The sequence below is a fragment of the Heterocephalus glaber genome, unplaced genomic scaffold (genome assembly GCF_053883595.1).
Source record: "Heterocephalus glaber isolate CG9 unplaced genomic scaffold, H.glaber_assembly_v1.0 deba00001463, whole genome shotgun sequence".
In the NCBI taxonomy this organism is placed as follows: domain Eukaryota; kingdom Metazoa; phylum Chordata; class Mammalia; order Rodentia; family Bathyergidae; genus Heterocephalus; species Heterocephalus glaber.
In genome coordinates this window covers 15,913,321-15,927,248 of record NW_028258310.1, presented here as the reverse complement: position 1 = coordinate 15,927,248, position 13,928 = coordinate 15,913,321, and the positions used below count along the sequence as shown (strand labels likewise).

General features: G+C 37.6%; 1 protein-coding gene across 1 annotated transcript in view; it reads left to right on the top strand.

Annotated features, from left to right (window-relative positions):
* Kctd16 (potassium channel tetramerization domain containing 16) overlaps positions 1 to 7,872 on the top strand; it is a 294,953-nt gene extending 287,081 nt beyond the window's left edge. The window contains exon 3 of the mRNA XM_004854340.3: positions 7,193 to 7,872. Coding sequence (XP_004854397.1) covers positions 7,193 to 7,647 — 455 coding nt within the window. The 3' untranslated portion in view covers positions 7,648 to 7,872. The remainder of the gene's footprint in view (positions 1 to 7,192) is intronic.
* The last annotated feature ends 6,056 nt before the right edge of the window (positions 7,873 to 13,928 follow it).

Genomic DNA, 13,928 nt, shown 5'->3' with positions numbered 1-13,928 from the left:
AAGTATCTTATTTCTCCATCAATTTTGAAAGATAGTTTTGCAGGGTACATCAATGTGGGTTGGAGGCTATTTTCCTTTAGGGCTTGAAATACATCACTCCAAGCTCTTCTTGCCTTGAGGGTTTGCATTGAGAAGTCTGCTGTGATTCTGATGGGCTTTCCTTTGTATGTGATTTGTTTCTTTTTCTAACTGCTTGTAGAATTTTGTTATTCTGATGGATTTCTGGAATCCTAACTATTACATACCTATGTGTAGTTTTTTTTTTTGATCAAGGCTATCTGGAGTCCTATATGCCTCACTTATCTGTATGTCAAGTTCTTTTCCTCTCCTTGGGAAGTTTTCTGCCATCACTTCTGTGAAGAGTTTTTTTATGTCATCTGCACTCTCTCCTCTTTCTTCATTGACTCCAATCAGTCTTATGTTATTCTTCTTTGCATCATCTAGCAGCTGCTGGATTGATTTCTTGTGTTCCCTTACAATTTTAAAGCAATTTTTCTTTTCCTGGTCACTAATTGCAATCTTATCTTCTATATCTGAAATTCTATCCTCACATTGGTTCATTCTGCTGCGCAGACTTTCAGTGGAGTTTTTAAACTCCTGGAAATCTGTATCTGTTTCATGGATTCCATTTGTTTCCTATGTTGGGATTCCAACATGTCCCTCAGATCCTCTATATTTTTTATCTGTGTCCTCTCTAGATTTATTAATCATGTCTTGCACTATGAGCACGATCTTTGCTGTTATCTGAGTAATTATTTCTGATTCCATTTTTCCCAGATCTTCTTTTGTTGCCAGTTCAGAGAGTCCAGGTGGTTGAGTATCAGATTGTTCCATCTCGTTTCCCTTTGGGGTTGCTGTAGGTGATCTGGAAGTCTGTTTTTGAGGCTTGTTTATGTGTCTTCTCATTTCTATGGGGGGGGGGGTGCTTCTGGTGCCGGCACAGCTCACCCTCTCTGCCCTAGGATCGTGGAATAGCGGCGGGGAAGCTTCCTTCTGGGTGCTGGGACTGGCTCCCAAGATTTCTTGGTTTATGAAAATTATTGAACTGAAGTAAAATCTGACAGGTGAAAAACCTGAGCTAGGAAGGTATGAGCTAGGTGTGAGCTAGGAAGGTTTTACCAAGTCAGAGAATTATATTTGGAGACTCTAGGTTGTTTTATTTAAATTGTAGAATATTTATGGGTGTTTTACATTAATAAATCATTAGTGTTGATCAATTTATACACATACACACACACACACACACACACACACATATATATACTTTTAAATTTTTGGATAGGGCTGTAGAATTTCCCATTATCTCTGTCAGCATGTTTTGGTCATAATGAAATGAAATGTTTAGTGATGTGCTTAAATATTTTCTATTCTGATAATCTTTTTATGTCTTTTTTTTAGTGGTAAAATGTTTATGCTCTTACAAATACAAATTTACTTTCTAAACTACACTTTGTTTACCATAAGCCTCTTCCACTTGTGTATCCCACAGAAATTTACTGAGCATGAACTATTATGTGCCCTGGCAGCCTGGCTCATGTGTGCCCTAGAAATTAGAAGGAAAGAAGCACAACCTCTATAGTCTAGTGTGGAAAACACATATTAATTAAAAAATCTAAAAACATCCCTAAATGTACATCATGGTGGCATGGTAGTAGGGGCAAGGTGGTGGGATGAGCTTACGCTGGGTGGGGAATAGATAGTTAAAACCACTTGGAGAAGTTATACGTGAGCTGATTTTGTGAGGATGGGAAAGAGCCAAGCAGATGAGAAGCAGAAGGCATGGGGAAGAGAAAATACAAACTCTGAGATATATATAAAGGGAGCAGAGCAAGAACTGAACCCACAAGACAGTTTTCTTTTATTTCCATTTCCTAAGTCCTCTATGAAAGCACACATTTTAGCAGGTCAAAAGCAGTTTGTTTTGCATACCTTGCAGTATGGGTATGCTAGTTATTAAGGTGTGGTCTCTAATCTCAAATCCACCTGTCTTTGCCTTGCTTTGTATGTCATAGCTGAGAATTTAGTTTGACTAATTAACCTTCCTTCCTTCCCCCTCTCTCCTCCTTCTCTTCCTTTCCCTTCCCCTCCCTTTCCCCCTTTCTCTCTCCTGCATTCCAGCAGCATACCATGCTTTCCTCAGATATATTAGTCCACCACCCCAAGATGCCTCTCTTAAGCCTTATAATTAGGCTCTTATAACTACATCGTCTTTTGTCTTCCCAGACTTGAGGGTAGTGCTGCATCCCGTGTCTGTGTTTTTGTTCCTTCAGTGCCACCATTTTATATTTGATTCTTCCTATATCTGCTTACCTAATTTCTTATATTAAATGCTCCCTGTTAAGATAACTGGCAGGGTGTCTGTTTTTCAATACTATCTCTGACTAATGGTAGGTTTATTTTACTGTGTGTTTTTCCCATAATCACCACCTACTAATGAGGAACTGGGCATATCCAAGGCCAAATATTCATAAGTGAAAAAGGTCAACTATAAGCAAGACATGATGATTGCTAAGTTTGAAGATCTATTTTTCTGAGAAGCTTACGGTCTGCCCATTCCCAATCTCCACTCTGCAATATCTTTTCCAAGGTTAGCAGAAATATAAAAACATCAATTTCACCTTTATTGACTTTTCAGCTGGGACACCAAGAAAGTCTTTCAGCAGCCCCAATAAATTAAATCTAGCCACCCAGCTCCCAGACTGGCAGGCTCCTACATCATTGACAGGGAAGACAGGGAAAAGCAGTTTTCCCAGATGTTGCTGTAAATGATGTGCATTGTACTCACAGCCATTAGCAGGTGGAGAATTTGAAGTGTGAGTAGATTGAAGAGCTCCCTCTTTTAAAAATGCATAAGCACTTTGTGAGTTTGCTAAATCATGTTTCACTCAGCTGGGCTTGAATTTTTCATAGGGTAGAAATATTCTGTAGTCTTTCCTCTTTGACTTCATATCAGTCAGACTACCACAGTGAAGGCTTTTGTGGAAGCGGTCAACATCTAATATACATTTGCCTGACTGGTCCTCAATTTTTCCAAGTTGTAAAATGTTCAAAAATTTTGGGCTTCTAGGTCTTAGATCAACTGAGTTTCCTGCTCCTCCCCCTTTAATCTAGAGTACAAATTTCTGTTCTGAATTTAAGTTCACTTTATGTATTTTCAGGTAATTTTCTATCCTAGAGGATTCATCCATTAGTGAAATTTTAAGCACTGTTCTGTAAAGATACACTGCTCCCCATATCATGCTATGCCTATATTCTATGTGCTAAGCCCTGTATGTGCTTGTAGTCACTCCCCATTCCCATAACAGGTCAAACATTACTCAATACTCAATATACTTTTCCCCATGTGTCCAGCTGTACTATCAGTGCACTTTCTAACATAGCTCCATTCATAGCTAAATATTAGTTGTATAGTATGTTGGGGAAAACATAACATCTGACAAGCTCTTGATCAGTTTTCTTTATGCAGAATAGGGTCTGCATAACAGTGTCTTAATAAGACCAATGCATTTAAATAAATGGATTAATTTTTGTGTTTCACAAACTATGAAGTAGCCTTTATATTAAACATTTCATTTAATTTTCTTAAAACTTCTGTAGAGAAGAAACTTTTAATAGTCTTATTTTCCAGATGAGGAAACAGTCTCAGAGAAGTAATTTATCCAAAGACTGCATTGACTTTTTGTGAGGCCTGACTCTGGAGCCTGAAATATATTCGGTCATGTTATCAATTTGATATAATTCAATATAACGTATTTGGCTCATTCATTCATTAATCAACCATTTTTCAAGCCCATATTATGTGCCAGGTACCAAAAATGATATAATATCTAACAAATTCAACAATGGCTTACTCAAAAATATGGTGGAGCTATTAGGCTTTTTGATCATCAACTAGTTAATAATTTCCCCCCAAAGCAATAGATTTTCTGCTTTCTTTATCATTAATAAATCAGCCTTTTCTTAGAATGAAATGGTTTTCTCTCTACATCTGGTTAATCAATCATAACCTATTTTCTCCCCAAATGGAGAGAATTATTCCAGCCAGTATTGAAACCTCAGCAAATTAGAAGCAAAAATACATTGCAATTTGAAGCACGAAGGTATTTATAAGATCTTTGTTTGCTATAATTGGAGGGATTCTAGAATATCCTGGGTTAGAGAACTGACCTTTCATAGCTCTTTCCACATAGTCAGGACCTGTGAGGATGTCTCAGTGGGACTACAAGGGCAAAGAGTCTCTTGGTACTTACAACACTTTTATGTTCTATTTAAAAACCTTTTTGCTTATGACTAAGCTCTTGGGAAGAGGGTAGTCAAGCAGACAGTTCTTCCAAAAAAAGGAGTGTGGTGGTTTGCTTCTCAACTTGATTATTTTGCAAATTTTACAATGACTCTTCAAATAGTATTCTACCTGGACTGCATTAATGTCATTCTCTTCTTTGCTTTCAAAATAATGTACAGACTTCAGAAAATATCTTATCAATTATCCTCCCCAAATGGTAAAACACTCAAATGTACTCATAAAACATTGAAACATGTGGTAATATGACAGGCTACACTAAAATTAAGTTGTTCAATTTCCCTTTAGTAGTGATAGTGCTTAAAATACATGGAAAGTAATACTTCCATTTTGCCTGGAAGCCACAGGATTCCAGCTGACACTTAAATATGTGATCATCCCAGCAGTTCAGGGAAGATATAGCTGCAGTATTGTCAGGTTCCTGGTATGGTATATACAGAGGAAGGCTGCATGCAGTTTTCCACATGAACACACAGGGATCCCTCACACGATGGTGCTTAGTTGTTAAAAGGGCATTTGAAGAAGCCTCAGGTTTCCTTTGGACTCCATTGAGTTGAATGACTTCCATGAGGAAGGTAACCCTTGAGCAGAAACATACAGGGCTTGCATTTCTACTAGTTCAGCAGGGTTTGTGGCCAAAATATTTTGTCATCTTGCTTTAAGGTAATAGGCAAGTGTGTTCTAGAATACATATGTGTATTTGTTCCTTTCTCTTTTCTGTAGTCCCCTTCTTCCTCCCTTTTTAAAAATACTATAATCTATTGCTACACTTTCCCAAAAAGAATCAAGTTACATCAACTCTGGTCTGATGTGGTTACTGCTCTTAGCCCTATTCACTGGAATCATTTCTCAATTGTGTCACATTAGCACAGGGATGGCCAACTTTTGGGAGGTAAAGGGAGTTTCTGCCTACTGAAGGTGAGAAACGATCCCCTCAAAATCCACGCTGGCAGACAGTAGCTGTTCTTCACTGAAATATTTTCAGTCACCAGCTGGTCCATCTTGAGCAGCTTCTCTGTTTCATGGAAGATATTTACTGTATTTGTAATAGCCTGAGATAACTAGGACATTTCTACTGTTGAGATGACTTTCAGCTAATTGGATTGTTGCATTTAATTTAATGGCTATATAAATACAATGATTACTCAGCCACATTTTAGAAAGTGACTTGAAACACAGAGATCGTTCAGAAGCTGTGATTCACAGAAACTTTCTTTACTCCCGCTGGAAAAATGTATCCAGATAAATTGTTTTAACTCATTCAAATATGTAAAGAACAGGAATTATACAAAAAAAGGGCATAACTTTCCTCATAGTATTTTAAATTTCTTGTACTTTGACCATATTAGAAATGCCAATAAAATTGGATCCTGTTATAATGTGACCTATTATTTATGAGGATTAGACATAGTGAAATTAAACTAGGTTTCCTTTACAAAATGAATAAAGATACTATATTATTCTTGCCTTTAATATTAGTAGCACAAAGAGAATTACTTTTTTAATTTTTCATGGTTTCAGAGCAATAGAGTATATGAAATGCCCAGCCTATATGATCAATATATAGTATTAAGTTCATGGCTTTGAGAAGACTGTAGTTCTTCAGAGGGTGGAAAATGGGGAGCAAAGACTTACATTTGGAGAGTGTCATGATTGTGGACTCTTCTAATTCATGGAGCCACCGTGAGTCTGAAAAATTGTTCTGTTTCCATATTGCTGAATGCAGGTTTATAAGTCAAGACTTAAGAAAATGTAGAGAAAAGGACTCACACTGGCTTAAAAGTAACAGGGAGTTTAATGGATCACATAACTTAAAAGCCTGTTGACAAGAATAGCTGCAGGTGTGGCTGGATCCAGGTACTTAAAAGTTGTTGTTAGGACACATTCTTTATTAAAATTCTATGCTGCTCCTTCAGCTATTTCCTGAGATGACAATGAACACTTCACTATGTCTACTTTAGAGAGCTTATGGTCTGGTAGCTGAGATGCATAAGATAAAAAAAAAAGAATTTTAATTGTAATAATGAGGCTCTTACACTATTTCTGCAGAAAGGTAAATAAGGACTCCAGAGAGAGGTTAAAGCTTCAACATTCTTTTCAAGGAAAGGAAAAATTTCACAGACAGGCAAATTAAAGAAAGAACAGTTAATTGCTGTGGTTATGATATTGGGAGATCTGTATTTAAATCCAAGATCTGCCACTTATAAGTCGTGTAAATTGTAGCAAGTTTCTTAAACTCTTGAGAGTCTTCGTTTCAAAGTATGGAAATTAGAAGTAGAAGTATTGAATTTATAGAATTATCATGAGGACCAATGAGAGCACAAACCTTAGATGGGACTCACACAAGCAATCCTTCCCTCACTGGCCCTGTCGTTCCGCACATAGATCCTCCTCACTGTTGAACCTGACTGCTATCACATGGGGTTTTGGATTAGGATTTAGCATTAGCCATGGGAAAAGTGGCTAGCATTTACTGTGTGCATACTGTGTGTTGCAGAGTGCATTTCATCGGACTCATCTCAAACTCTCCTATAACTCTAGGAAATAGAAAAATTATCCTCATCTCACTGATGAGGAAACTGAAGCTATCAAAATTCAAGGAGTCTGCTAAGGTAACAAGATTGATAAAAAGTGTAATTGGATATTTCTGTCTAGGGCATCTGTGGGTTTAAGCATTATACTACCTATTCTATGTTATATACCACACTATTATCGTCTTCCTGCCCTCTAGGATTTGGCTTCTGGATGGTGCTCTTGTAGCCCACCCTGTGTTCATCCTGCTTCTTCTAAAAGCCTAGCTGTGTGATGCTTGTGCCTGTGTTTGCTGCTGTGCTGCTACTACAAGCTGAGTTGGCATTAATCCCCCGGGTTCTGTGCTTGCTTCCCCTGCAGGTGAGCCTTCTAGGTGGTCGTCCTCCCATTGCGATTGCTGCTGCAAGAATGGCAAGGGCGACAAAGAAGGGGAAAGCGGCACATCTTGCAATGACCTCTCCACCTCCAGCTGTGACAGCCAGTCTGAGGCCAGCTCCCCCCAGGAGACGGTCATCTGTGGGCCTGTGACACGCCAGACAAACATCCAGACTCTGGACCGTCCCATCAAGAAGGGCCCAGTCCAGCTGATCCAGCAGTCAGAGATGCGGCGGAAAAGTGATCTGCTCCGGACTCTGACTTCAGGCTCTAGGGAGTCGAACATGAGCAGCAAAAAAAAGGCTGTTAAGGAAAAGCTCTCAGTTGAGGAAGAGCTGGAGAAATGCATCCAGGATTTTCTCAAGATCAAAATTCCAGATCGATTCCCTGAGAGAAAACACCCTTGGCAATCTGAACTCTTACGGAAGTATCATCTATAGGGGAGGGCTGGCGGTGGGAGAACAAAAACAAAAACAAAATCAAGTTACCATTTTGAAATAAACCTCCTAAAAGAAATTCATATTTTAAAGGAAAAATAACAACTAATGATGCATATTTGTTAGAACACAATAGTCCATTGATATACACTACTGCCTACTTTTACCTTGTTCACCTTAACATGTAAATCCACAGGGTAAATTTCTTTCCAGATGTGGAAATACAAGAAAAAAAATTTTGTTGTTGTTTGTTAACTTGGTCCCTTGTGCTCAGTATCTTCTATATAATGAGAACCAGCTACATGAGAGTAGCTGACAGACCGGGGGAGTTATTTATCCCAAACTGGGCTTTTTCTCTCATTTTCTACCTCCTTCCCTTGAATGAGGGTATGTGGTAGAAGGAGATCTGGCCAAATGGCATAGGTTTAGTTTTTATTATTATTCTTTTCTTTTTCCTTTGTTTATGGGGTGAGGGGCAATGGCAGATTTATATGATTTTTCTCTTAAATCTATATGTGCCAGTTTATATTGACTCCATATGCATGAGTATTTGTGCAACACAAGCACAACTAAGTCTGTATATAAACACAACGCACAGGACCCAGGGCCTGGGCATCCTAAGGGCTGTGCTCCTGTTGCCAGCAGCCCCTCCCAGAGCCCTTCATACACATGAACCTCTGCCTGTTTCTTAAAAGGCTCACTTGCTCATGGGCAGATTTCCCAGCCTCTCTTGGCAACACTTTCTAACATTGAATAACCCTCATCATCAACAAATTGTCTTCCTTATTTTAAAATTAAAACCCTCACACTCCATTTTACAACCTTGCTCTTTCTCTGCATTAGGAGATGGTGAGAAGAGCTAGTCAGATATTCTTTGCATTAAACAAACATTTATATTAATAAAAATAACTACTGAATGAGTTGGATTATCACCCTCCTCTCAGTGTTTCAGAGTTCTTACAACAGTTTACTGGTGTGGCCTTTCTACAGAAGTCACACAAAATCCTCTGTGTGAATTGTGGAGCTAAGAACAACATACCATGTTTGGATAAGGGTAGAGCTTTTGTTTGTTTTTGAGGAATTGCATTTCACACACCTCCTAATAATTTCTCATAAGAATTTTAAGTTACAATGCTACATTATTACTTGCTTGTAGTCAGTTTTGGTTTGCCTGCAGGATTCGGGTATTTGGCTGTGTCCATACTAAGATTTAGTTGTGTCATTTCTGTGACATCCATGACAGGATGGTAACTGGAGGTAACTGGAGGCTCCAAAGTTAAGATTTTGGCTTTCTAAACTATCTTTTTTAATCATATCCTTGACTGTATGGACACAGCCAAAAATAAAATGTTAATAGCTATCCATGTGACTTTGTATTTTATTAATGCACCAATAGCTAGTTCTTTTGTAGACTTGTGCTAAATGAAGGTTAAAAGATCAGTTTTAATTTTCAGCATTCCTCATGCATTTCAGTGGTAACTGAAAAAATAATTTGTCAATTATTTATTACGTGCCAAGTACGCTTAAATATTTTGTTGTGTGTGTCTGTGTGTCTCTGTGTGTGTGTCTGTATGTGTGTGTGCCTCACAGGTAATAAAGGCAATTGGATGGGGTCTGTAGGAGGAAGACCTAATGATCACTTTTCTCCTTTTTGAAATCTTTGACTGACACACATTTACTATGTAAAAGTTTTGTATTGATTTGTTATTAGTGCTCATCAGTGTATGAATATCTTTCTAAATTTTTGTATTTCTTGCCTTCATACCTGGGCAAATAGACTCAGACAATGTTTTCTTGTCCTACTGATTCAAATGGAGTTTAAAGTTTTACTTAGGTTAAAGAAAGAAATTTTAGGAGTTGTCAAGAGATTTATAATTTATGGATTTGAGTGTTTTTTTATGTATCAATATATTAGCAGATATTTGATTTTAACTACAACATAGCTTGCTTGTGAAACCTATCTATATGCTTTCATTCTTTTTAAATGTGTCTTATGATACATCAAAATACCATCATCTTAGTAACAGTGGATTCTGCAAAGAATCACAGAGCTCAATGAGTTATGAAGAAATTGAATTTAAAACTTAAATTGATTAAATAATTTTTGTAGTCTCATTGGAAGGGCTTTCAAAGAATTTGGAATTTAAATAAATTGGCCCAAGCCTCAACTTCCTTAAATTTCATACCTAGCTATAATAGCATCAAGATAGAGACACAAGCAGGTAAGAACTGAAGAACTGAGTTGGCAGTCAACCCACTTTTCCTACTGTATACATCAAACAGGACATTAAATACTGCTCATGAGGTGTTCATTGTACATCACCTCCAGCTCCTGGGCAGTTATGATTTTGTTTCAGTGAAGGTATTCTTTATATACCCAGTGAACAAAAGTAGTAGTAGGAAATCTTTTAAAACAACAATGGGACACTTTTATTTTTAGCTGTCTCTAGACCGGCACCTTCTGCTTTGTAAAATTTCTAATAGTTAAGACAGTAGCACGGTGTTCATCTGTGTGATGTTGGAATAGAGACGAATATCACCTGGGTCAGTGAGTGGCTCTGAGGAAACGCTGAGTTACCTACCGTGGCCCAGCCTGACTGCAACATCGGAAATGAGTTCTAGTTATGTGAGTTATGAGATTAAATGCACTAGTGGCCCTGGTAGTCAGTCCTGTTTCACTGATGTTAAAGTGGTTTTTAGAACTTTTAGTTCAATTCTGGACAAAACCATATATGTAGTTCACTTGTTGAACACTGATTATGACAAGAGCACTGAATTACTGATACAAAGAAACTAATAGCATCAGGTGGGTCAAATGAATGGGGAATCTTATTGTAAAGCTCCCATTTAGGTTGTCTCCTGTGAAATCCCACAATTCTAAATCCAACGAGCATGGGAAGGCCTTTTCCTGTAAGTGAGTTGGTCCCCCCTTGGTCCCCCAAGTCACAAACATATTGATGAAGTCCTCCTAACTACTATCAACAAAAGGAAGTAATCTACATTCAGCAGAAAAACAGTAAGGCAGGAAAATAAAAATACCAGATCATTCCGTCCTATGCTAAGAAATGATTGTACTGAGATGTGGTCGCGAGAAAAGGCAAAATGGCTTCCAAAGTAGTATTCAGTGTTGTTTTTTCCTTTGAAATTATAGGCGCAGATACTTTTCTGGAAATGCCTAAGTGGTAATTTAAAATAAAAGAGGAGAACAATGCTCTCATTAGCATTTCTTCTGTTCTTTAGTCCTTCACAGTTATGTCTATTCCAACTGATTCACTTTGGGGGGGACACATGGATTAAAGGAGGCTGACAGAATTTTTCAATTTTCAGTTGGCCTTGTTTGATTTAGAGGCACCTTTATTCACAGGCACAAGTGTGTTGCTCATTCTGGATTCTCTTGTTACCACTGCTTGTGCTGCTAGTTTACTTTTGTTTCCCTGGGCTTTATAATCCTCCCTGAGTATCTTTTGTCAATGCTAAGCAAAACCTGTTCCAGTGAGAAAAAGAAAAAGTGTTTTTGCAAAATCACCTGACATTAGTTCCTGCAGTAGGAGTTAAACTTTGATTCTCAAACATCCTTTTTCTACAGTTTTGATCTTTCAGTTTTCATCTACTGTGAAGGCCTAACACAGTGCATGTGAGTGCTAGTGTTTTCTGCCACTGGATACATTGCTATGGAATTTGACTAACCTTGGACTTCTAGATGATCTTTACTAGAAATAATAAGAATTTTCTCTGAACTTTTTGGAAAGAATCTTTGTCACCTCCACTTGAAGTAGCAATTTTCTAACAAAAACTAAAGGGAGTTATTTTTTCCCCAGGTGACTCTGTGGCAGATAAATGTTTTTGCCAATTTACATGCTGGGCAATAGGTTTAGTATGGGCCATTGCTCTTTCATATCTTGGCATAGTTGATGTCTTGCAGTCTTGATGGCCCCCTGTTTCAATTTATTTATTCTCTTTTATATTGTCAAAATAATACACTACAGAAAGACTCAAAATGAGTATTCGGTATTCTGAGTTACAATGGAGTTAGATGTCATTTGTACAGGCCTGTATGATGATTAATATCTGCAGAGAAATTAGACCAAATGTAACCTGCTGGAATGGGTTTGATTTATGTTCCTTTCATCCTTCTGTTCTTAGATGAAATGGTTATTGCTCTCCACCCCAGCTGAAAGAGAAGTATTAAACGTTAATAATCACTATCTCGTGATGCAACCACAGTTTATTTGTTTGAAATATTTGCTTTTCTTATCTTGATGTATATACTGGAATGAAGAGTCTTTCCTGAATTACCTCATTGCAAACATTTCAGTAGTGATTCACAGCACTCAATATGCACAAAATCATCTAGAATTTTTTAAAATGCAGATTTCTTCACTTTAACTCCAAAGTTTGAGTTAGAAATTTGAATCAGGCCCAAATAATCTGCATTTTGCAAAAGCATTCTTACTGAGTTTAATGAAGATGGTCTATTGACCTTTTTTTGAGAAACTTCCATTTGGAGACTATGGAGAGGTCAAGATTTCTCTCACTTGCTAATGGTGCTTCCTTATCCTCTCACATTCTTCCCTCTACAAATAAGTCAAAGCATGTATTATTCATTATCTTAAAAGAAGAGGCTCAAAATAGAACATTGGCAGAACTAGGGTAGATTAGATTTTATCATTATCCCTTTGCCATTCATCTGCTTCTCAGGCACAGTCCCTTGCCTGCAGGGTGTATTTGTGCCCCATCCCCACCCCATCATTACAGGTTTTTTTTTGTTTGTACCTGGGATCGAACTCGGATCCTTGCACTTGTGAAGCAGGCAGCAGAACCACTGAGCTAAATCCCTGGCCTGGGAATACACATTTAAATGAGATATAACCTGATGATAGCTAACAAGGAATAATGATAATGATCTTTCCCAAGGAGAGCTGCTCATTTGCTTACTCATTGTAAGTCAGAGAAACTTGAGAGGTGACCCATTACTTAATAATGACTATGGCCCCAAAGGTGGTTCTGTTAGATCTATGCGAATGTGGATTGATTAGTGAATTTTGGTTTATTTTGTCAATAAAATCCTGAACCACTGCAATATTTGTTTTTCCCACTTTGAGGTAGAACTAATGAAGTTCTTGAACTCTAACTAGAAATTTGAAGCAAAAACCCATATATGAGAATAAATGTAAAAGAAGGGATGAATTCCAAATGGTATTATTCCCTATGTAATTTCACAAAAGAAAGTGAAGTCCAGTAATTTTCCAGTCACTCTGACCAGAGGAGATGGGTATGCTGTGATTATTCAGATAAAAACCAAAACAAACACAAACACCCTAGAAGGCTATAATGATAACCTAGTTGGCCCTACCCATATAATAAAGTAACAGGCTAGATATCAGATTCCCACTTTACAAGAAATAGAGAATGGACGGATTAGAGAATGAATGGCTCCTCATGATCATTAGTGAATATTTAATTAAAGATTATTGCCAAAGCAAACTAAGGAATAGTTAATAAAATTGATGAACTTGTGTAGCTAATTAAGATTATTTGGTCAATATAGAAACAAAACAAATTTGATTTGGTTTGTTGCCTTCTCGCCTTCCCAAATGAGATCTCTACTACCCCAACTTCCTGACCTTTAAAGAATGTTCCTCTTATCTGTGAACAAATTGTGTTGTTAATTGGGTAATTAATTTTAAGTTTTAGACCTCCATCCTTGCTTTATTGAGGGGAATTACTTTAAAAAGGAAAAATGTGTCCTGGCCCAGCAATTATCAAGGGAGTTGTCTTGGGGGAGGGTGAAGGTGATTTTCCTGTCAATCAACCTTTAAAAGCACTTAACAAGAGATTTAGTAAGTCTCCTTTTTCCAGTGATAAGCTGTCTAGCCAATTCATTCTTAGAATTGACCTTTAGCTAATTTATCTACATTTGCACAATAAAAATCAGTGTCACTTCAGATCCTCCTTGATGTAGGTTCCATCTAGCACAATGGAAACAATACACTCCAAAAAAGTAGTGAAGGGTTGTTTCAAATTTGTATTTGTGTGTGTGCACGCGGCCTAGGTGTAATTATCAGGTTAGTGTTGGGTCAGTGGCTAATGTCCATGTGAGTGCTGAGTGCCACAGGGAAGAACTCTTTGGTTACAAAGTTGAACAGCTGTTTAGTTCTGAAGGATGCTTGTCTTATGGTGGATATCAGTCCTTGGGAATGTAGAGTAAAATGGTCTTTTGATATGACATTACAGATTTCTGGGGGAAAATCAAAACTTCTTTTTTTGGTTTTCATTTATATGGT